We start from the raw sequence: 25277 nt of genomic DNA on the forward strand, positions 1-25277 counted from the left end.
CTTTGTGTAAGAGTTTATTTATTACTCCATTGTAAAATCTACCCTGTCAAATGCATTACTGCATTTAAAAATTAGAATCAAGAATTTAAATTGCTCTGATTTGTTCTACATCTGACTAGTTACCTTTTCTGGGATAGTTCAATTGAGGTTAAGTCTTTCATTCCTAATTCCAAATCACCAGCACACTCTTATTCTAGATTTCTTAATACTTTAAGCAAAAGACCTCACTTTCTTCTGTAACCTAGATATTCTACTTTTTCTGCACCAGTAGTTCCCTAGCCCAGGTTCACAACTAATAATGAGGTTCTTAGACCTGTTCTCTGTTTTGAAAACCTAATGCAAAGTGTATTTTTGCAGCATGCACACTAAACATTTTCTCTGCTCTTTGCTGAAGTTGCATTGTTTCATGTATGGTTATCTAGCTGAGCAGAAGTTCTGGCTGTTGACTTCACTTTAATTCGGGGCCATGGTAGTATGAGGTGTTCCCACCATAATTTTTAACATACTTGAATGTGAATCTTGCATCTTAGATCCAAATTCCAGTAACACTGAAATGGTTCTTATGTGTTCAGTTCATTGGCTACAAAAAAGCATAGCCAGCAAGGTTTTTGTTTTTGTTTTTAAGCAAGTCCACTGCAGTATACACTGCTTTTTTCCAAGAAAATGATAGAAATAGGCAGGGGTTTTAGAGAGGGATATGAAGTTCGTAGAAGACCAGAAAGGAGAAAGTTGAATCTTTCAGGAGGAAATGACGCCTAAGATGAGACAGTCGAGTACTAGAAAAGATGAATACTGTCTGAAGACAGAATTGTGAGAGGATCTGGTAGCTACAGAGTGAACTCGCGATAGGAATGTGACAAGAGGCAAGACTGCCCATAAACAAGCATCATGTTTAAGAGAGAGGACTTGATTTCTGCCTAAAATCCCATGGTAATATTTTCCTTCTATTTATGATATGTTGAGTAAGGACACATTTTAAGAATACTGTTCAGTTTTCACAAGTAAACCCCTAAATGGTACTCCACATAAGAAATATTACAGTACCCCAGATTCTTGTGTATCTTTCCAAACATACACACAACACATCTTGTGGTGCCTTCATTTTAACTCAAGGTGATGTGGAAATGAATAGGAGGGAAAAGACTGGTTCTTGACCATTCTTAGATCTGGGGATCTTAACCTCAGAAAACTGCATAAAGTAAGGGTTCAAGGACCTGTCATTTCCATGTTAACTTCAAAGAGTCTCAGGAGTAGTACTGTTGAGAGGTTGTGGTGTCTTTAAGGCCAGATGAAAGAAGGATATGAACTTGAAAAATGCAGAGTAAAACTTGATTGCTAGTTGGATGAGAAAGGCTGAAGAAGAGTAAAGATTCAAGGTGAGTTTGGCTGGTTGGTACTCAATCCTGAGGGTGGAGGAGGAGGAGGAAGGTGCATCTGGTGTGGAATGAGGAGATTAATTACTCAAGTGTTTGAGCATGTAATGTTTGGTCTCTCTGTGAGAGATGTCTAAAGATAATTGGAGATGTGGATATGGTGCAGAGGGAAGATCTGGATTAGGATTTGATTTAGGAATTCACCAGTGCTTAGACACAGAAATGAATTAAGATTTAAGGAGAAAATAAATCCAGAGTGGAATCCTGAGGGCCAGCCTTGTTTAGTGACTGGGAAAGATTTAAAGGAGACTGAGAAACAGCCAGAAGTGTGGAAAACCCAGTGTGTGCATGCTCAGTCACTTCAGTCGTGTCCAGCTCTGCAACCCTATGGACCATAGCCTGCCAGGCTCCTCTGTCCATGGAATTCTCCAAGCAAGTATACTGGAGTGGGTTGCTATATCCTCCTCCAGGGAATCCTCAATCCCAGAATCAAACGCATATCTCATACCTTCTGCATTGGCAGGTGGGTTCTTGACCACTAGCACCACCTGGGAAACCCAGTACATAGTGATAATTGGTACAGGGAAGTGACCCAGAAGAGTGCTGCAGGGATGTCAAATAGGGTTGAAGGGTGTCCTTTAGACTGGATAATTAGAAAGTTGTTAATGAGTTCTGTAAGCAGCTTCTGAAATAGAGAAGAGCCAGTTTTCAGGGGCTTAAATAGTGTCTGAAGAGGACATCAATTCTCAAATACTGTAAATTCATGATGAAATGGTGACTGTTGTACATTCAAATGGTAAAACAAGGACAATATAATGTCTTTGTAAAAAAGCTAAATTGATTTAAGACCTTAACCTTATTCTGAAATAATGCCCCGCTTAGAAATAAAAAAGTCCTTTCATGAAATAATAGTAATTTTGGTCTGTGAGTATATGTCTTTAGTTTAAAAAAAAAAAAATAACAACCCTTTTTTGATTATTCTTAATTTTACTGATCTGTAAAAGGGAATAAAAGGAAGGGAAAATTTTTAAAGAGAAAAACTGTTTTTCCATTGTGAATAGATAACCAGTTGAGGGAGAAACTGAAGATAAGGGAGAGCAGCTGAAAATTGAATTATTAGATAAGCAAAGATGAATTTTAGCCCTAATGGGAGGACTTACTATGGCAGCTTTTTTCCTCCCAATTGGGAGAAAAGGAAAGAGTACAGATTTAGTGTCTGGCTGAGGGAAGAGAGGGCTTCTCTGGGGGCTCAGCTGATAAAGAATCTGCCTGCAATGCAGGAGACCTGGGTTCAGTCCCTGGGTTGGGAAGATCTGGAGAAGGGAATGGCTATCCACTCCAGTATTCTCGCCTGGAGAATTCCATGGACTATATAGTCCATGGGGTTGCAAAGAGTTGGACACCACTGAGCAACTACTTGAGATGACCCATCTTCCAAAAATAGTCAAATTCATGAGAGGAAAGGAAGAGGCGTAACTACCAGGAGCGGTAGAGTTGGGAACCTTGTCAATAGTGATAGTTTTGAGTAGCCATTAGGGACAATGGGAAAGAACCAATCAAAAACTTGGGGAGGGCTTTTGGGGTTTTGTTTAGGGCCCAGCTGAAGGAAAAGGCTGAACTTTTAATGTGTGTGCTCAGTCTCTCAGTCTTGTCCAATTCTGTGACCCCAAGGACTCTAGTCCTCCAGGCTTCTCTGTCCATCGAGTTTTCCAGGCTAGGATACTGCAGCAGGTTGCCATTTCCTACTCCAGGGACTCTTCCCAACCCAGGGACTGAACCCACATCTCTTGTGTCTCCTGCATTGGCTTTTATGGCATTATTCAGATTCCTTGTGGGATTTAACACATGAAACAGTCAGAAAATTAGGGTTAAAGCAGATGAAGCAAAATATTAGATGTTTTGGGGTTCTCCAGAGAAAACCAATAAACTAATAGATAGGGGCTTCCCTGGTGACTCAGCAATAAAGAATCTCTGCAATGCAGGAGGTGTGGAGATGCAGGTTTGAACCCTGGGTCAGGAAGATCCCCTGGAGAAGGAAATGGTAACCCACTCCAGTATTTTTGCCTGGAAAAGACCATGGAGAGAGGAGCCTGGCGGGCTACCGTTCATGGGATTGCAAAGAGTCAGACACAACTGAGCAACAAACAACAACAGAATGATAGATGATAGGAATTGGGCTCCCCGGTGGTGCAGTGGTCAAGAATCGGCCTGCCAACGCAGGAGATGCAAGATACGCAGCTTCAATCCCTGGGTCGGGAAGATCCCCTGGAGTAGGAAATGGCAACCCACTCCAGAATTCTTGCTTGGAAAATCCCATTGACAGAGGAGCCTTGCGGGCTACAGTCCATGCAAATGCAAAGGATCAGACATGACTTAGTGACTGTGCACAGCACAGCACATGTGATTAGAATACGTGATGTCCCATGGTATGCTGTCCAATGTTGGAGAACTATGAAAGCCAATGGCGTAATTCAGTCTAAATCCAAAGAAGCCTAAGAACCAGAAACACTGATGTCCAAGGAGAGAAGATGGATACCCCACTTGAGCAGAGAATAAATTTGCCCTCCTTCACCTTTTTGCTTGATTCAGACCCTCAACAAATTAGATAATGCACTCAGCATTATTGAAGGCAATCTTCACTCAGTCTACAGACGTAATATGCAACTCTCTTTCAGAAACACCTTCACAGACATACCCAGAAACAACGTTTCACCAGTATCTCAGTCCACCAGAATTGAAATATAAAATTTTCATCACAGTAGATAATAGTTTAAAATGAGCAGGTGAGAGTGGTTGAGTGGTTAGGACTTGGTCCTTTCACTGCTGTGGGCCTGGATTCAATTCCTGGTTGGAAATTGAGATCCCACAAGACATGCAGTGTGGCCAAATACATAAATAGAGTAGCTGAAAGGAGTCTTTGGTGGCAAAAAGAAAATAAAAACGGAAGCTAACTACTGTAATACTCCATTTCTTTGTAATTTTGATGAGTGAGGCCTTTCATTCTCATCTGTCTTCCTAAAGGAAGATAGCAGCAGCAAATCTAGGGGCATACCCAGCATACCCATATGATATTTGCTTGCAGAGTAAGTTTCGATTAAAAAATATTCCAATCATTTTTTGAAGTTAGTGCTCCTCATTTGTAATTTTTATCCTTCATCTTCCTTCTCTACCTCCTTCAAAAATGTTTTGTGGCCTTGAGTATTGGTAGGGGTGAGTTGAGAAGGAAATGGCAACTCACTCCAGTATTCTTGCCTGGAGAATCCCATGAACAGAGAAGCCTGGCAGGCTATAGTCCATGGGGTCTCAAGAGTCAGACACGACTGAGCAACTAAACCACTACCACCAAAGCTTTCTCTATAACAATGTGTTCGTTGCTCAGTCATGTCCAACTCTTTATGACCCCATGGACTGTAGCCCACCAGGCTCCTCTGTCTATGGGATTCTCCAGGGAAGAATACTGGAGTGGGTCACCATTTCCTTCTCCAGGGGATCTTCCCGACAAAGGGATCAAACCCAGCTCTCCTGCATTACAGGTGATTTCTTTACTGTCTGAGTTACAAGCTATAGCTTATTTGGCAATCCTGCTAAGTCACTTCAGTCGTGTCCGACTCTGTGCGACCCCATAGATGGCAGCCCACCAGGCTCCCCCGTCCTTGGGATTCTCCAGGCAAGAACACTGGAGTGGGTTGCCATTTCCTTCTCCAATGCATGAAAGTGAAAAGTGAAAGTGAAGTCGCTCAGTCGTACCCGACTCCTATGGACCCCATGGACTGCAGCCTACCAGGCTCCTCCGTCCATGGGATTTTCCAGGCAAGAGTACTGGAGTTCGATGCCATTGCCTTCTCCATATTTGGCTATAAGCATGGCCAAATAGAAAAAGAACAGATATATTTACTGTGCAAATGGGACAAGTCCAATTAACATGTATTTTTTAAAAATATCTGCCAGGTATTAGTTATATAGTGGCACCAGGCAGTCCTTTATTCTCATTCACTGGGGAGTGAATAGTAAGTCATATGTATTCCACAGCAGAAACCCTGCAAGTAAAAAAAAGTCACCCAGCTTTCCAAGACACCTAGTTTTGATACATTTTGCACAAATAAAACATAGTTCATAATTTTGCCTGTGCTATTTTCAAAGAGCCATGTTCTCAAGAACATACTTCTGATATCAGTCCAATGGCTAAGATAAAACCTCTTTATCACATGATAGTCATTGTGTCCCTGGATTCAAGAACTGCACTCTGGCCTGTAAATTCCCCCTGGGAAAACCAGGGCAGGACAAGGAAAATCTGGAAGTGGCTGCACAAAGATGCCTTGACCTTGGACATCTGAAGAGGGCACACCCGAGACCTCGAACTACAGCATACCCCTGGTTGCTGTGAACTACTGGAAGAATTAGTTATGTGCTTAGAAGATGCTCTATATTTCACTATGCCACTATACTCAAAGGGCTATCCAGCCTCTTTTTGAGAATTAGATGTAAAAGAATTTTGAATTTTCGTTTGTCCCAGTGCTTGCCTTTCAAGTTCCAGTAAAACAGATTTATTAGGATGGTAAATAGCTATGCTACATAAGGAGAGTCAGGGGTTGTTTTTCCCAACCTAAAGATGTCATGTCAGGGACTTCTATGGAGATCCAGTGGCTAAGACTTCGTGCTCCCAATGCAGGTGGCCTAAGTTCTATCCCTGCTCAGGGAATTAGATCCCACACTCTGCAACTCAAGATCCTGCATACTGGAGCAAAGATCCTGAGTGCTGCAACCAAATGACCAGCGCAGACAAATAAATGAAAATAATAAATATTTTTAAAATAAAAATAAAGATGTCACATCCACTCACTGACTTCTGTCACCCAGAGGCTTGGCTCTATGTTGATTTGCTGTTATCGCCACTTAGCTGGCTCCCAGTTTCCTCCCAATTTCTACAGTATAAAAACTAATTTTCAGCAATACTCTTCTATTATGTTATTCCCTGATCAAAGATTACTCAAGGGTCCCCATTTCTCATTACTTTAAGGCAAAACTTTTCCTAATATCCTTGCCCAGTCTGCTCTCCCACCTCACTGTGCCACTCCACGTGGCCTCACCATTTTAATCTAATTTCCCACAACTTCCTCAAAATATACAATCTGTACTCTAATCAGGACACAGTTAATTCATCTTCACTTCCACTCAACTGCCTTTACCATTCTTTAAGAGCCAACTTACAGAGAAAAAATAAAATATTTATTCATGACTTATATATCTGTCACTTTACAAAAAATATTGCTAATCTAACAGCAAACCTATTTTTACAGATGGGAAAACTGAGACTCAAGATCCAAAGATCATACAACTAGCAATAAACTGTCTGCAATTCATACCACCTCTTCTGATTTTAGCACCTTACTTATACCAGTGTAATTTAGCACATTACTTTATACCATTTTGTTGCCTAACTGTATCCTTGCCTTCCTCATCTCAATGGTAAGCATACAAGGACGATATAGTATGTTTTCAGCACCAAGCATACAGTAGTGCTAAATGAATACTTGCTGACTGGTTTTATATATGTCTACATATAGTGGCACCCAGTACTGAGTGTTAGACTATTTCAGAAGCCTTAGGACAGAGTATGTTACAGCCAGAAAACCATATTCGAGTGATGAAAATAGAGCTGTGACTGACTGTTGAGCTTTGCTGTTACTCCTGTCTCTTAGTTTATCTTCTGTAAAAAAATATGCTTAGAGAATTCGTAGGATTACATGAGCCTTGGGACTCTAGAGCATGGAAAGTTCATCTGTTATTCTAGAAGTATGGCAGATATTATTCTAAAAAACAGGTTCACAATTCTTTATCTGAGAGCTTTGAGAACATATATGTTTCACAAATCAAATTTTTTATATTTTAGAGAGCAAATATATGCTTATGCTGTATATTTCATCATCCCCTCTACAGGGTTCAAGTCAGCACCTATCATCAGACACATCTCTGCTTCCCATCAAGTGGAATCAAGATCACATTCTTGAGTTAGGGTTTGCCACCAAATAATTTACTGCAAACTTTTGAGAAAATTTTTGGTTTTTAAAGCTTTTTGGATTTCAGAGTTGTGGATAAGAGATTCTGAATGTGTCATTGAGATGTATTGACTCATTTAATCTCTCAGTAATTCGTGATACTATTAATTTGGAGAGGAAGAAACTGAACCACAGAAAGGTTGTATAAGGTGTCCAAGGTCACATGACTAGGAAGCAGTAGAGCCAGCGTTGGAACCTAGACTATCGGACTCCACAACCTGTGCTTCCCTATGAGTACTACCTTCCCATGCTGCTGCTGCTGAGTCGCTTCAGTCATGTCCGACTCTGTGCGACCCCAGAGACGGCAGCCCACCAGGCTCCCCGTCCCTGGGATTCTCCAGGCAAGAACACTGGAGTGGGTTGCCATTTCCTTCTCCAATGCATGAAAGTGAAAAGTGAAAGTGAAGTCGCTCAGTCATGTCCGACTCTTAGCAACCCGTGGACTGCAGCCTTCCAGGCTCCTCTGTCCATGGGACCCTCCAGGCAAGAGTACTGGAGTGAGTTGCCATTGCCTTCCCATAGGACTTTGCAAATCACACCAGCCTAAGTCTCACTACAGGTTATGTGACCTTGAACAATTCCCTAGCACACTGGATGCCAGTTTCCGCCGTTGTTGCTGTGAATGAAATGTCAGTGTCAGCTGGAGACTCTTACCTCAGCACAGCTAGACCATATGGTCTTGAAGTCCCATTTCTAATTTGCCCAAAGCCTGCTTCAAGATTTCTGCAAATTTCTAGAAGCATATATTCTCATTGTTATAGTTGGCTTCTGCTAAATCAATTCATATTATGAATCATCTCAGCATCTTGGTTTTGTGAAGGATGATGTGGACTCATATGTGAAACTCAGCCCTTCCTCTCAAGAAGACAAATAGGTTTAGATTGGTTGATATTTCTCTCCTTCTCAGAAGCCTTTTAGACCTCCCCACAACTCCACATTGCCCTAGCTTTTCCCTGCCTTCTCTTTCCCGTCTCTCATTTCCTGGCCTCTTCCCTTCTCTCCCTCTTCCTTTTCATGGAAAAACCAAATTCCTTTTTATTATTCCTTCCAGCATTCAGTAATTATTTTGTGGCCTGAGCTTTTGCTACTTATGCCTTTGAAGTCCCATCTCCTCCCAGTGAATTATTCAAATGTTTCCTCATACAAAGGCAGTTCCTTTTCTAAGAGTTCCTTTGCTTTTTCCATCCTGTGATGTCCAAACTAAATGTCACCTCCTCCCTTTCTGCACCCAGGCATATTGATAGACTCTCCTCCCCACTTCCCAACCCACAGTCAGTGGCATTTGTGTTTCTGGCTTAGCTACTCAAATTTAATTGCTTGGTATGCAAATATCACAGCTACTCTAAACCTGAAACTTTTCTTACTTACTTTCAAGTGCCTGGTACCAGGTTTTATTTTTAGTAGACTTTCAGTAACTCCTAGAATAAATCTGACAGTGTACCCAAAACTAGGACACAACTAATGCATTCACTCAGTGACCGCACAGTTAATAGGAACTGAAGTTTGTAACACTTGTCTTCATATTACTGTGAGTGAAGGAAATTACTGGGGTTGAGATTTCAAAGACAACTGTAGTCAGGAAAATATATCAGATAGCCCGGGGAAATTCATTATATAAATCTTCACCCACAGTTCAATGTAATTCAGCCTTGACCACCAAAAGACATAAATAGTTCTGCCTTGATTATTAATTTATACCTAACCATAAATGAGAATCTGAGAGGTTTCTTTACAACTTAGGGTCAGTGATGCTGAATAAATGAAAATTAGTCTCTCAGTCATGTCTGACTCTTTGCAGTCCCATGGACTGTAGCCTGCCAGGCTCCTCTGTCCTGGCAAGAACACTGGTGTGGGTAGTGATTTCCTTTTCCAGTGGATCTTTCCAACACCAGGATCAAACCCATGTCTCCTGCATTGCAAGCAGGCTCTTTACTGTCTGAGCCACTAGGGAAGCTGAATAAGCTCTAGATAAAAAATTTCTGGCAGGAAAGCTTTGTCACATCAAGTGTTACTGGCATTTAGGACAGTTTAGCACATCAACTACTTGCTGACTGAGTAGATGAATGCAAAAAGAAATCTAAAAGATCTGTAGTGCCGGTGGCAGAGGTACTGACCACAGCCTGTTGCTCTGCTCTTACCTTCTTCCCTGACCATGTGTTCATTATAGGAGAAAAAGACCTAAATTCTAATCTCTCAGCTTTACCCTAAACCCCTAAATGTATGACTGTCTCAAGTAATTTAATTACTCTAGATTTGGTTTTATCATCTGTAAAATGAGAGCCTTGGATTAAATAACCTCTAAGTAGGTTTGAATTGTTTATATGAATATATTAGTAGTTGTTTTTAGAAAAGTAATACAGCCACATGGAAAGAAACACTCAAATATTGTAGAAGCACATAAGTAAACATCTTCCCTGTGTCCCATTCCCAAGTCTTTTTCCTCAGAAGTCCCTTTGAATTAATTCTGTCTTATTCCTCTACTTCCTAATTTATCCACTCTAAGTAATATTTAGAAAACTTTGTCTTCCAGACAAAGAATTTAGTTTACTACCTTTTCCTATATTTTTGTTATAGGTAGGAATATTTTAATGATTAAATCCATTTCCCTTGTATTTTAATAGACTTAAAGGACCTTTTTTTTAAAAGCACTACTTCTTACTCCACCAATTTCAAGTAGTAGCCTGACTCCCCATTAAGTAAATTACTGTTTTCTTTGCTTTCCTCCACGTCTTCTCCCCCTTCAATTTCTCAGCTTCTCTCAGTTAAAACATTACTTTACTTTTTTTTTCCACCAAAATCACTACTATTACATTGTCCAAAGTTATAATTAAATTCTCTCTTGTAACTATGGTTGTCTTTAATGCTTTTATAGGTTAATTCTGAAAATCAGAAGCCAATAAGCATAATTATGTGAATATTTCTTCCTGCAAAACTATGTGGTGTGCTTGGATGTGAGAGGAAGATGCAGTCCTGTGTCACCAAACCTGTACCATTTGATGAGGAATGTTCCAAGCACCAACGTCACAGTGATTGCTTTATTAAACTCCATATGTTGTTTGGAATCATTTTACAATGTAGCTTGCTTCACATTATGAATAGCCTTCATTTATAAATACCCTCAAAGTTGAAATCTAGCTTAGTAGTTCTCAAACTTGGCTGGAGCGTAGCCTGAGCATCCTGGGTTTTTTAATTTTGCCAGGTTAATCCAACGAGCAACCAATGTTGAGGATCCTGATGCTAATGGCACGTCTATAGAGTCAAAGGTAATGAAATGTATCAAATCCTTTGAAAGCAAGAGCACAAAGTAAAACCTGACACGAACTGAAGGTTTGTAGAACATTTTATTTCATTTTCTGGTTGCAGCTGTCTCCTTCATAACCTACCACTGCTAAAACTGTTTAATAAGATGCACTTCTCTGCACTCAGCTTGGGAGGTATTTCATTTGGTGATCTGGATGGAGAGCTGGTTCTGTTTTAAAGTCTGTTCTTTTCTTAGATAGACTCTTTGGGGTGTGGGGAGCTAGAAACCATTGGGTGAGATTTCATCAGATCCCTGATATTCAGACTTGTTTCCATAACTGATTTTTTTCCACTTGTGTCTAAGAAATTAACATGTGTTGTGTTTCCAGTAGCTTGCAACCTAATTTCATCTAATTTCCAGGGTCAGTCGAAAAGTCGTTGTTTCCTTTTAGCCCTCCTACCAAGACACCTAGAGCGCCAGAGCCAAGCTGGTCAGCCTCGGGTTCTAGTAGGTATAGCTGGCAGTGAAGAGTGACTGGGTGGAAGCAGAACCAGAAGAGCCCATGTGAACATACTGTCCTTTGGCTGCCTGGCTGTTAGCCTAAAACACAAGTGTGAGAGAGGAGACCGAGTTAGAGCAACCTGAGCTTGACCCTCTTTGCTTCTCATTTGAAACCAGCTACACTTTCATGTAGATTTTTCTTCCATACAGTGGTTTTGCTAAATATTGCTGCTGATACCATTCCTTCCTTTTATGTTTTTATCCTTACTTCCTTTTTAAAATCCCAGTTTTCTGAGCATTTCTCAGGCAAGCTGAGAAATGTTGTAACTCTGTTATAACTAAGAAGGTTTCTTTTTCGCACCAGCAATACTGCAACAACCGTCCTAGAAATAAAAGTTGAGAAACTTATCACTCATACAGTGATAAGGAAAAGGAAATCTCAGTTCCAAAATTTGGGAACCTTGAAATAGTTGTTGAGTAGTCTGCTAGGAAAATGACCAGACATATTGCCAAACATCAGGCAAGTGTAGCTGAAGCTTCACTATAGCAAAAAGAAAAAAAATTTTTTTTAATAAGTTTTACATTTTCTACATATATTTGTCCATAAGAATATATAATTCTATGCAGTTGTTATTGTAATATCATTTGATACCCTGTGTAAATTCCAACTAAAGTTGACTTTAGAATTATGAAACCTATCATAACACTCAAATGCCACTTAGCAGTACCTGTCTTCAAGTCACTGTTGCCATTTTCTGATCTCTCCAGGACTTATTTCTACATCTACAATGATTTTCGAAGTTAGGTTTCATGGACCTAATTAAGCACTTGTTAGAAATGGAAATTCTGCAGCTTGACCCCAGACCTTCTGAATCAGAAACTCCATGGCTAGGCACAGCCACCTGCATTTTAACATACCTTCCGGTGACTTGGATGCATGCTCAAGCTTGAGAACCACTGTTCTCGATGACAAGCTTCGCATCCCTTCGTTTGTGTGGCTAACCCTTACTTGCATAATCCCTTCATCATATTTGCTGTGTCTTCCCACCTCATCAGCCACACACCAGCAGAGCCACACCCATCGTCATCAAATGGTAAAGCGCTACCTCTAAAATCTCACACCTCTCTTACACGTCTGAGATGATGTTTTTAGCTTCTCTGTAGCCTTCCTTGCCTTATCATCAAACTTTTGGCTACACCTGATTCTTTGCCCAGGCTCTGCTCTCATCAACAGCAGCAAGCTGGATAAGGCTATCACTCAAATTTGTTCCATCTCCCTGTTAAACTCTGATTCTTCAACCCTGCTCTTTCCCATTTAGGCTGATCTGAATCATCCTACATGCTGTCGGGAACATTCAGGATCTAATTTAATGTACCAAAAAAATTCATTTCAACTGCACCTTGCTTGATGCTTGGCCATAACCTCTGGTCAATTTCCTAGCAACTACTTCAACAACTATTCCAAGTTCCCCACTGTGAAGACAGAAATCTCCATTCCCTTATCACTCTCAACGGATGCTGTCACCTGTAATCAGTGATCAACCACTGCATCTCTCCACCTCTACAGACTTGATTCCAAACTCATCCTGTTTCTTTTCTGCTATCTCTTCCTTTCTTTCTAAGACCAACTCTTCCACCTGTATTTAACATTTTGTTTCATGTAGCACTGTTTCCTCTAAGTCTCTGTCCTTTCCTAATCTTTAATCTCTCCTCTGGATCCTTCTGCTTTACATTTAAACATGCCAAGCTCTTTCCTATTTGGCTAAACTCTAAGTCCCCTGAAGGCACTGTCTGTGTCTGCTTTGTTCACCCCAATCCTTGGTTCATAGGTACTCAAAAAGGAATGTTAGTAGTTGAATAAGACCCTTCTTTGTCCTCATTGTTCCTGGTAACCTTTCTGTGTCTTTTCCTGACAAGCATCTTGAATGGGTACCTTTTCTTTACTGAACCTGTTTTGTTGAGGGTCATTGATATGCCCTTCAATGCCAGTATCTCCAAAGCCTTTTCCCACCTTTATTTTTAACCTCTTTGTAGGGTGCTGTTATTGACCCTTTGAAACTTCATTCTGTTTGCTCCTAGAATCCTTAGTTCATCTTAATATATATCATCACTGCTTTTCTTGGTGGCTTCTCCTCTTCATCTTCTCAAAATGAAAGATATCCCATGTTCATTCCTTGGCCCTCTTCATTGTCCCTCTAAAGTGTCTCTTTGGAAATTGCCTTCAATCCACTAACATCAATTATACTCCCTGTGTGGAGAGTTCAAAACTCTCTCCAGCCTTGTCTTTCCTACTAAGCTCTAATGCCACAATTTCAAATACCTGGTAGACACTATCTGGAGTCCATCATGGCCTGAAGAAAGCAATGAGAGCCAGGTCCCAAGTATCCACTCGATTAAGCACATAAGAAGAAGTGTCTTACCAGGGCCCGCTTCATAAAGGCCTCCTGGGTTGCCTTCTTGTTTTCAGCCTTGCCACCCCATGCAGCCAGTGCACTGGCCTGCAGGGCCCGTCCATAAGAGAAACTTAGTTTCCAGGGCTTTGGTAGAGGGCAAAGGTTGATAGCATTGAGGTTGAGAGTAGCATCCTCTTCACTCATGCCACCAGACAAAAAGCAGATGCCTGGAAGGAGAGAAGCCATTCCACTCCACTAATCTTGGCTGTGTACCCTGCTTGAGAAAGCAAGCAAGGAGCCTAAAAGAAACATCATGTCTCAATCTTTTCCCCGCTTGATTTGCATGGGACTAGGTTGGAGAAATTAGCTTGCCTTTGCTGAGGCTAGCTGGGCTGAGGAGAGGACGGATTTAGTAAATAAGAGGGCAGTGAAATGTTGAGGAAATCAATGGATTGTATGTATTTTGATGGACTCAGGATAGGTGGCATCATGCAGTTTGAGGGAGAAGTGTTGGCTACCTGTGATATAGCAGAGATCGGTTTCATGGCTGGAAGGAGAGTCCTGGACATATGCAAATGCTTCTGGCATTCCTTCAAAGAGTGAGGACTAAGACCTCAAGTTAGAGAAGAAAGAAAATCTTACCAGGAACAGCTGCAGGAACAGTACGGTGGAGAGCTGTAACTGTGGCCATTGCCACCTGCTCTGGAGTATACTTCTTGGTGCAGGCATGTCCAGCAGTCACCATGTTGGGCTTCAACAGGGTGCCCTCCAAGTAAACGTGATGGTCATTCAGGGCCTTGTATACAGCAGCCAGGACCTGAAGGACAAAAGACCCACATAGGTGAAACCCGGAGCCAGCCATAGAGTCATCTGACTCTGCAGTATAGAGTCACTTCTATACTGCAGGGAAGGAGGATGAAGGAATTCCCACACATTGCTTGGCCAAAGCTTCCCAACCAGCCCTTAGGCTCAATCAGGGTGATGCCCGCAAACCACAGACAAGCCAGCCTGTCCCTGCTGCCCCTCCCCTAGCTGCTCACTGCATGGACTACCCGGATGGCTCTGCTTCCGAGAAGCCCCTCACAGCTTCCTTCCCATTACTCCCATTGGTCAATTGAGTCTGCCTTGATTTAATTCGCTGGGGACATCGAAATCAGCCTCCATTCTCTATCCCCATAGAAGCTAAGTGATCATTAAAATATAAATTTTACAGACAGGAGTGCTTTCAGAGCTCATTTCAGTCCACCTCATTTTGCAAGTGGAGAAACTGAGGACTTTCTTGCTTTCTTACAAATGTATGTGGCTAATTTAGAAAGTTATATGTGAAAAAATCATCTTCTAATTACATTTTCTCATGGAAGCATCATCTTATTTCTTAAACATAATGGAAATGAGGTCCAAAAATATAATATGACTTTCCCAGGTCCCACAACAGGGAATATGGATGCTTAAACCCTAGTCTTGGTAATGTAGATCTGCTTTTTCACAAGGAGTGTACCATGTGCCCCCAAAAGTGGAAGGTTTGATAATACCTCCTTACCATCTCAACGCTACATAATGATTCTAACCGTAGAATACTTCACATGTAACAGCTGAGATATAAGTAACAACTGTTACTTAAAAACAGATATTTTAACTGGCATTGCCACCTTTATGTTTAAGACTTACCTTCTCAGTAACATACTGGCAGTGTTCCATGTCATGGCTGCCATCAGGAATTACCTCTGGTTCAACAATGGGCACCAGACCATTCTAAAGAGAAAAATAGAGGGGACAGAATGAAGCTCTGTTCACTGGGATCTTTTTCTTAACATTTAGCATTCCAACTGGTACAGGGTGAAGCCCTTATGGAGAAATATCATATAAATGACTTAAAATCAATGAACATAAATTTAACAGGATATCTAGTGAGCATCTGTGGTTTAGCCAAAAAAGAACAGTGAGGGAAAAAAAAGTTTTCCTTGAAATGGGGTACAGTAAATGCAAACTCTATTTCTGTATATCATTCCAGAGACTATTCTACTACCTCAGAACCTATATGTTATCCTTTTAGGGCAGGCAAGCTTAAATCACTGATAAAAATGCCTCTCATATGGGTTAAGGAATTCAAGCAATGTTTTCAATTCTGATTGGGAAGCTCCAAGTGCCCACAATTCTGGTAACCCCAGTACTGTACCCACACAAGCAAATCAGACTTAAGTTGGATCCCAGAGGCACTTTGCAACAGGTTAGAAACTTTAGCATCAAGCTACCATCCTCCAACAAATTATTTGAATTGGAACCAGATCAAGGCTGTCACCCTTGAGCTGGGGATTAAGAGGCTCGTGTCCTTGGCCACGGTGGGGCATAGACATGCGAATGCCCTGGCCTCAAGAGGTGATTGCTTTCAAGACTCAGCTTACAGTGCTTTGGTAGAAGGCCACACTTGAATATGTTTGCCTTTTGGATTCATTTGGTTCCTTGTGGAACCAAATCTTACTCTACCACACCTAGTATAAGTAGTAAAAAAAAAAAAAAAAAAAATGCCATCAGATTATAGTGGTGAGAGAAAAGGAAGGATCATGTATGGTTACAGTAAAATTAGAAAGTTGGGCTTTGAAGAAAACTCTTGCCTACTGTATTTGAGGCCAAGGGTAAAGAAGAGCACCTGCTGACAGATGCTGGCATAGCGGGCGAGGGTGTTGGCATTTTCCTGGATAGCAAGATGGGATGGACACTGGTTGTCAATCTTCAGCACAGCACGCCACTTCCCAAAGTCAGCACCATCTTTCTTATACTGAGCACAGCGTTCAGAAAGGCCATCAAGCCCTGCAAATCATGAGAGAGAAAGGCTTCTTTGTATCCCTGACTGCTACTGATAAAGTGAAGGAGTTCCCCTTTTGCTTAGCATTCAGTCACAGAGCTTGAGGACCCAAAACATACAGCAAAGAAATAAACATTCCAGTACTAAGTCAAAAGATCTGTGTTTAATAAGTTTAATTTTGATATACATATTATATACTCTATAAAATGAGTAAACTAATATTTTAGTACTTCCTGTGTTCCAAGGCATGATTCTAAATATTTTGCACATCTTATCTCATTTAATAATCATAACTGCCGGGAGCCGGTGAGACATTCCACTCGTGACAAAGGTCATGAGGAAGGAGGCTCGGCATACGCAAAGGCGGGATCGAGCCTCAGGAGTCCCCCCGGATATTCTCGAGCATCTGCCCCCAAAAAACCAGAGTCTGCCTACTTTATTGCTTTGTGCTCTCACCTCTGACTTTACTGGGGGCTGTCCCCCACCACCATCTTGCTCTCTCTGTCAAAGAGTTAACTTACAGCTCCAATTAATAAAGTTCCTGGGCAATTAGGAGTGTTTAAATCCAAACCCCTCAGATGGCTCTCTAACTCGCCTGACAAGTTTACCCGGACTCCTACAGCTATGCATACGATTGTTTACAGTCTCCCAGCCTCAAGAGGCACGGGAAGCTTAAGATATTCAAATAGCTTAGAGCCTCTCAGAGAGTTAGAAACTGTCAGAATAAACTAGTAAAGGATTTCATTGATGAGCCAATGCTTGTTGCCAAGTTTTCACATCCCCTGAATTGTATCCTTGAATGTGTATTAATTAATAATTGGTATGTAGAAAAAATAAGTAGTGGCCTTGGTGTTAGTAACTTTAGACCCTTAAGGTAATACATTCTTTCCTTTGTTGTAAACCCATTACACATCCACCCTATAGGAATGCAATTTTATCTTTGGAAGATGGCACCAAACCTTAAAATAATTACTCTTAGAGAAAATAAGTCTTTGTTGATAAGTCCTTGTCAAGAGTCATAAAATGTTAATAGGCCTTCTGGCCAGAAGATGATATAAATCACCTAAACCACTTGTATACGATAAATTTGTAGGAAAGAAACCCTGGTTTTTGATAAGGATCAAAAACTTCTGACTTTGCATCCCCTATTATCCTCTATGTGTAACTTAGGGTATATAAGCCCCTGTTAAAAATAAAGCTACGGGCCTTGCTCACCAACGCTTGGTCTCCCCATGTCATTCTTCCCTTTAACTTCCAGCTGAGTCTCCATCTGGAGCGCGGAACCCACCATGCTTACTAATTATGCCTGGGCTTCTAAGACCCACTTGAGAAGGTGTCTAGGGTGGGGCACCTTCCGCTATTCGAGAGGGCGCCTGCGGCCTACGTAAGTGGTGCAAACTTCTTGTCTTGAAGTTTTATTGGTCTCCCGCGTAAACCAAGCTACTCAGCTTCTTTTCTCCACTGAATTTTCCTACTGAGCTATCCTCGTTCTATTATTCTTTATATCTTTGATAAATACATAAATAGTCGCCGACTCCGTCTCCCCTTCAAATACCCTGGATCAGCCCGGGCTGGACCCCGGCACATAACAACTCTAATAGTTGTTAGACTGTTACAACCTAATAGTCATATAACTAATAGCTGTATATTCATTTTACAGATTCAAAAACTGAGGCTCTGAGAGGTAAAGTAACTTCAAGTTTGAATAGCTAAAGAGAGACAGAGCTGAGATTTAGTCCACTTAGCTAACCCAATGCTATGGTTTATACCTATCTCTTGGGCAGATAGGCTTATACCTATCTCTTGCAAAATTATCTAGTGAATGATGGAAGCAGTGTCCAGACCCAAGTGTGTCTAATCCCATAGCTTGGGATCCTTCCTCTTTACTGCTGCTAGATTTTTCTAAGATAATATTCCCAAGTATAAAGTATCTTCTCTGTCTAGGGCACTGTTGATAAGCATTTTATGTGCAGTGTCTACTTTAATTCCCACAACTATTCTGCAAAGTAGATGTTGCTATCTCACTTTAATGGAGACTCAGAATATTTAAGTGACTAGCCTGAGGGCATACAGTTGTTAACTAGAGTAGCTGGGGCTGAAGAACAGGTATGTGGCTCTAAAACTAGTGTGATAGTCACAGTTTGCTTCCCTCCATCACTTCTTTGCTTGTCTTCATTTCTGGCATATACTGGCATGATTCATATCAGCGGGCAAAATCCTCACCTTGAACGGTGGTTTCTTTGTTTGTTCCTGCAAGCGGAGCAACTCCTTGATCTAACTGTGAATATAAATAATTAACAATTAGCAGGTGTCAGGTGTCCCTGGAAAATACAAGCAGAGCCCCTGGTGCTAAATAGTAGTTCTCATCTTTCACAAACCAAGGAGCTGAATTAGGAAAGTACGTTAGTCATTGAGGGGATACAATTTAGTCCACAGTAGAAGTGAAGTTATCTGGAAAGAACAGTGTAAGAGTATCAACCCCAAGAGGATGGAAAGTATGGAAAGCACAGGCCTGGAGCTTGAGAAGCAAGAAGTAATCTGATAGCACCTGAGATGAAGAGGTGCCCGTGTAAGAGCCACTTCCTTTAAATGATTCATTCATTTACTCAAGAGACATTTATCAAGCACTGCACATATCAAGCCCTATGCTATTATAGGGGCTAAGAGGAACAGGGCTGCAGCCTCTACTGTCAACATAACAGAGGCTATGGTCATGAGCCCAAGAGGCAGCAGTCTGGGTTTGAACTGGCTCCAATTTTGCCTTGCTGTGGACAAGTTATACTACTCCCTGTAATTCTGTTTTCTTGCCTCATCTCTAAAAATAGGGATAATAATTGAGTCTATCTCTAGAGGTTGTGAGGAGTAAATGAGCTCCTGGAGTTGTAAGCACTCAACAAATACGGATGATCACTCTTGAGAAGTTCATGAAGTTTTGGAAGACCTAGTTACAGTAGAACAGTAAGTGTTTTAACGGTAATAATTATCATGAACTAAATAATAATGGTGTGACAGGCACTGTTTTACAAGCTCACTTGAGTTGCCAGTCCAGGTTCGATGCACGATACTGGCTGCTTGGGGCTAGTGCACTGGAACGACCCAGAGGGATGGAATGGGGAGGGAGGAGGGAGGAGAGTTCAGGATGGGGAACACATGTATACCTGTGGCAGATTCATTTTGATATTTGGCAAAACTAATACAATTATGTAAAGTTTAAAAATAAAATTAAATTAAAAAAAAAGAACTTTATGAGGAAGGTACTATTATTCCCATTTTAAAAATGAGAAAATGGAGACACAAAGAGATTAAGTTCTTTGTAGGAAAATGGTTGAAAGAAGAAGGTACTGGAAAGGTCAAGAAGAGGATCTGTTTCTCAGTGGGATGGTGAGGATGGAAAGGAGTGAGAAGAGCAATTAGATGAGAGTGCTCCTCGTGTTGGCCCTGTCCCAACTTCTGTGTTGTGAGTGTGGCTGTGGTGAGATGGGAGCGAGATGTATTCACCTTGATTCCCACCACGATCCCTTTTTCCTTGAGGATGTCTCTGAACAGCTTTCCCTGGCTGTCCTTCTGGTAGAGGGTCTCATGGAAGAGGATCACACCCCCGATGCTCTGGCTGACGGAGCTGTCCACAGTGAAGAGGAGTTCGCGGAACTGCCGGCGGTTCTCTTCCGTGTTCTCCACCTTGATCCTTTGCAGGCGGTTCCCCATCGTGCCTACATGGGCGAGTGAAGGCAGCGTAAGGAGCAGTCTGGTGCTTCCCTGCCAACCCCCTCCATACCAACCACTGATCCTCACCAGGATGGACAGCAATGCTCTTTTTGTATTCAGATCTTCAGAGCTCCTGACAATCTCATGGACAGAGGAGCCTGGTAGATTGCAGTCCATGGGGTAGCAAAGAGTTGGGCATGACTGAGTGACTCAGAGCTCCTCTCTCTTTTTTTTTTGTCTCCCCAGGAAAAGACCTGGCTGCTGTCACAATGCTGGTGAGGAAGAGCATGTGCTGGATGTGTCATCAAGGTGTATGCCACCATTGGGTACAAATGGGGCTGCAAGGCCCTGAGGCCTCTTTAGCTCTCCCCTGGTCCAGCCCTGATCCGACCCGATGTACCGACAGTGGAAGGAGGGGTCAGGCAGGCTCTTGACTTCTCTGACTACTGTCATTTTATCGGGGGGCTGTTGAGGCCCTCCCTTGTGCCATCCTGAGCTGCTCTCAGTCACAAGCTTTGCCCCATTCCTGATGTTGACACTTCGCTGCTCTCACCACCCATCCTTGGCTGGCTTTACACTGACTTCTCATCAGCGGCAGAGGTCTCTTACTGAGTTCCTGGCCTTGCTACAGCTTGGATGTAGGACTTGAGCCTGTTCACTTGTTTTTCAGAAATCTGCCTTCTGGAATGACAAGACACAAAATGTCTGTGCTTACTGAGTCTTCTGTTCCCCCTCCTGTGTACATAAACCTTTATTTCCTCTGAGAGGAGAGAGAATATGATCCAGTTGCCTTTGCTAAGTGGAGAATCAGGAGGATGTTTGTAGTGTGATGTTTCCTACGCTCACCTACGGACTCATCTGCAGCCAGGATCCCCTTCCCATTGGCAACAATGCGTCGGGCAGTTTCTGAGAGTGCCTTCTTCTGTTCTGAAGTGAGGGCTGGAAACTGGTGGGCCATGGTGACAGGTCTGGAAAAGAGTGTAGGAGAGTTAGTTGTGAATTGAACTGTGGGTCTTTCACATGGATTCACGCCCAAGACAGCAGGTGTGCAGAAATGCCCTGTAGGCCCCTCTGACATTTCTGGCCCATTTCTACAACCAGCTAAACAAATGAAGTCTGTTCTGTTTTGAAGCCTAAGTAGTTGCAATTAGCCATAATGGATGAAGGTGGGATGCCAAATGTCATGGTGATCCTAAACAGAATGTCTTTCAGGAAATCACTGGGATGACTGATCTTATAACTCAACCAACTAATGAGTGATATGCTTAAATCTGACAAACAGGGATCATGGCAGTAATCAACTGTCTCTCTATTCTGTGGATTCCTGGTGCCATCAGGGGCCCTGGCTGACTTTGAGGCCAGGATAGTGAAGCTTTCCACCTCTGTGGCCATTCCTCACTTTACTCTGTTTGCCTATAGTCTCACCAGAGTATTGTCTAGGCAGCAAGCTTCAGAGGAGAAGCTGCCATTTGGCCTTGAATTTAATTTCTCTTCAGCTTTGGGACATAGAGGGTGGAGTGCATCTCCTTTTTCTTATCTTCAACCACCTGTGAGACTATCTGGGGCAGACGGGGAGGATTTTTCCTAACCTCCGGGCTGGACATTGGCATCCAATGTCATGTTTTGATTCCTGCCCCAGTAATTCTCAGCTTCATTGCTTTGGCAAGGGCAGACTCTGGCTCAAAAATCCCCTACCCAAGCAATTTCTCAGTGGTGGTCATCTAAAGGGGGTCATTGCTCCTGTTTGCTGCCACTTAGGGCTAGTCTTGAAAATGCAAGCTTACAGGACTCTCATCTTGGATGTTAGAATAGTTTGGATTATCAAAGGAAAAAATGGCAGTGAAGATTATCCTGTGGTCTCCTCCTTTCCCCTGTCTCCTCTCCCCTTATATACTCACACACAGGGTAGATGCCCTGTGTCTGCTTTCTACTTCCTGGAAACTAAGGGACCCCTCACTTCTCATCCCATCCATTCAACAATGAGATAACGAGGACAAGTATTATCTTCATTAATTAATGAACAAGCTAAGACTTGGAGAAGCTAACTGACTTGTCCAAGGTCCCACCTAGGATGAGGCAGTCCCCCACCCAGTTGTCCTTCTCATGGCAAATCGATCTTGATATTTTCTGTGTCTTTTCAAAGCAAGCTGTCAGTATTCTATCCCTTGATAGAGAAGTCAGTGGCTACTGAACTAATTCCTGACAAGGTATAACTGATGGCACTCACTGTGGCTACTCTCGCTTCAACACTTAACTCCAAGAATAGAACCACAATGCTGTCACTGGGGTACCAGAACAGGTAGTGGGAAATAATCACAAAGAAGATAATTTTCCAATGCCCTTTATATCCAAGCCACCCGAAGATAGTGTTCCCCCTGTTTATATGTTAGTTCCTAAATTGTAGTCAGAGACTGTTAGATTTGGATCTGATCTCCAGATCTTCATGTCAGATTTAAGACAACTTGAGGTTGGTGAACCTTAAGCCAAAGTACAAATTTTCTCTCTCAGCCTAGATTTCTCCTCTAAAGTTTTCTTGTCATAAAGGAGTTGAAAAATACAAAAAAAAAAATGTTTCCTTAATAAAACAAAAGAAAAACATAGCCCAATAATAGCAAATGCTATTTACTGCCATGCACTCTGCTAATTGCTCTACACGCACTATAAAGTGCACTCCTCACAATAATTTCAAAAGGTAGCCAGGCTTCCCCCTTTTCCGCACCCTCTGCCATATGATAGATAAGAAAAAGATGGAATATAGGTTAATTATTTGTCCAAGGACAAATAGCTAATAAGGCACATGTTGGGATAAGGAAGAATACTCCCTCTTCCACATAAACAGTGAGACTGGAGAAAGGAACTGGCCTTTGGGTGACTCTAATGTCCTTGGTGATTCCTGCCAGAGTACCAAAAATCCTTCAGCTATGTTTCATTAACGCCACACCACATTACCAATTCATAAATATCTGATTCATTTACACAGAAGTAGATCAGACAGACCTAGGTTCAAGGACCAGGTCTGCCTCTTCCTCACTAGGACCATGGGCAAATTGATAACTTTTCTGAGTCTTGGCTTACTATGGATTAAATGGCTGTAATATCTATTCTGGTTGTCTCACTGCCAGATGGATCACATGTGACCTGTGAGCAACCTACTCATTGTAGTTGCTTAGAATGTATTTGTGGAATCACATAATAAACATGAGGATGCTTTTTATAAGGCTTTATGAAAATTCTAGAATCAGTATTTCTCACTTTTTAATTAAAAAAATAATTCCCTAAGGGACTTCCATATTTCTGTTTACTACCAAGTGATTTGCTTCAGTCTGAGTGTGCTGACTCAACTAGAAAAAAAAACAGAGAAAAGGTCAAATCGAACCAATACTGTTTACGAGAAGTTAAACTTCTACAGAGGGATTAAAGTTCTGTACCACATCAGCACAAATATTGCTTCTCTGTTAATCATAAAACAGGGTCACAGGCTAATGTTCACCACTCGATGAGAGGAGGCCAGCTGGAAGTGGGTAATGATAGAGAATGATTTCTGTGTCCCTCAGCTTCTGCTTACTAAGGTCTCATGCCAACATTTTTAAAAGTGTGTAGGAAGTTGTTTACATTATATGATTAAGAAAAAATAAAGGCAAGTTTCAGAAAAGTGTGCAATACATAATGTCACTCTTTTTTAAATTAAACAAAAATGGTATGCACACATACTGTTTATGGGTCTATATACGCAGAGAATAACCACACTGAGCTTACTCCTGGGGAATGAAATAGGGTGGGGTGACTCTCATAGGTCACTTTATGTTTTTTTTTAATGTTTTATTTCTCAGTGAATAATTTTATATATTACATTATTTACTAAACATAACATATTAACAGGTATAAATGAAAGTGTTACTTGGTCAGTCATGTCTGACTTTTAGTGAACCCATGGGCTGTACCTCTGTCCGTGGAATTCTTCAGGCAAGAATACTATAGTGGGTTGCCATTCCCTTCTCTAGGGGATCTTCCTGACCCAGGGATCAAACCTGGGTCTCCTGCATTGCAGGCAGGTTCTTTACCTGAGCCACCAGGGAAGCCCCATATTATCAGGTAATACATATGCAAATCTGGGAGAAGGTTGCGAGCACAAACGTACATGAATAAAAGGTAACTACAGAAAACAGAGCTACAGGTGAACTCAGAGGTATCTGTATCAACCTTGCTAACTTTAGAGATGAGGAAATTCAGGCCCAGGAAGAATGTGTCTGATACCCCTTCTAAGTTGTGATGTTTTAGGACTGTAATTCACATTCTACTGGCTTATGACTTGGAATTCTTTTTCCAATCCTTCTTCAGCAGAATAACAGATGAAACCCTGTTATATAGTTCTTTCTGCCTTCTTTAAAGAGACTCTCTGAAAATATAATAATGTGTAAAATATCAATATTTAACTCCTGGAGAATATAAGGGTGTAGAGAATTCATTTGCTTCTCCATGTACACGGCAGGTGGATTTTCAGGAAGACGTGAGGGGCTTATTCACTGGAAGCCCATGATTGTCAGGCACTGCATTTGGCACTTTCACATACAGATGCAGGAACATGCCCACAGCTTTGTTACGTATCTGATTCCATAGTGACAAGTCCAGTGAGATGCTCTAAAGCAGCCTGATCCCTGGTGCCTTTGAACACATGTGGAGCAGCTCACAAAGAGACCTGAATGTTGCTCTTTCCTCTAAACTGACACCTAAACCAAAGGAACCCTAGATTTATAGCAACTATATTCTGTTCCCTAACCCAGCACCTCATGTCTAGCCTGGGCCTGGATTGTCTGCAGATGAACCTTGCTTCAAATGATGGTGGCAGGAGAGCAGGAGCCCCTGCTGGATCCACATCAGCTAATGGAACTCTAGGTACCTATAATCACCTAGACCCAGGGATGGAACCTGAGTCTCCCACATTGCATGCAGATTCTTTACCATCTGAGTGACTGGGGAAGCCCCAACTATTTAAAGAGAAGTTTATTTTAAAAGGCAACATATCCTCACAACATGCCTGTTCTTCAGATAGTAGAACAAATATGGCAAAATACATCAGCAGCTTTTGATTTTAAATATCTCAAGCTGTAGGATTTTCATATGTTTTCTATAGTAGGAAATGTTATAGAAAGTATCAAATAAGGGAAATGTTTGACAATTCATAATCAAAGGACGACTATGCTCCGT

General features: G+C 41.7%; 1 protein-coding gene across 3 annotated transcripts in view; it reads right to left on the reverse strand.

The window, feature by feature from the left end:
- Window positions 1-10751: 10751 nt before the first annotated feature.
- ALDOB (aldolase, fructose-bisphosphate B) overlaps window positions 10752-25277 on the reverse strand; it is an 88834-nt gene continuing 74308 nt past the window's right edge. For all 3 annotated transcript variants that reach the window (XM_061426370.1, XM_061426368.1, XM_061426369.1), the window contains exons 2-9: window positions 20919-21040; window positions 19866-20077; window positions 18591-18645; window positions 16212-16372; window positions 15233-15316; window positions 14207-14381; window positions 13592-13791; window positions 10752-11270 (exon numbers count right to left, since the gene is read on the reverse strand). In XM_061426370.1, coding sequence (XP_061282354.1) covers window positions 11175-11270; window positions 13592-13791; window positions 14207-14381; window positions 15233-15316; window positions 16212-16372; window positions 18591-18645; window positions 19866-20077; window positions 20919-21030 — 1095 coding nt within the window. In that variant the 5' untranslated portion in view covers window positions 21031-21040 and the 3' untranslated portion in view covers window positions 10752-11174. The remainder of the gene's footprint in view (window positions 11271-13591; window positions 13792-14206; window positions 14382-15232; window positions 15317-16211; window positions 16373-18590; window positions 18646-19865; window positions 20078-20918; window positions 21041-25277) is intronic.

Source organism: Bos javanicus, chromosome 8, assembly GCF_032452875.1.
Source record: "Bos javanicus breed banteng chromosome 8, ARS-OSU_banteng_1.0, whole genome shotgun sequence".
Taxonomy (NCBI): domain Eukaryota; kingdom Metazoa; phylum Chordata; class Mammalia; order Artiodactyla; family Bovidae; genus Bos; species Bos javanicus.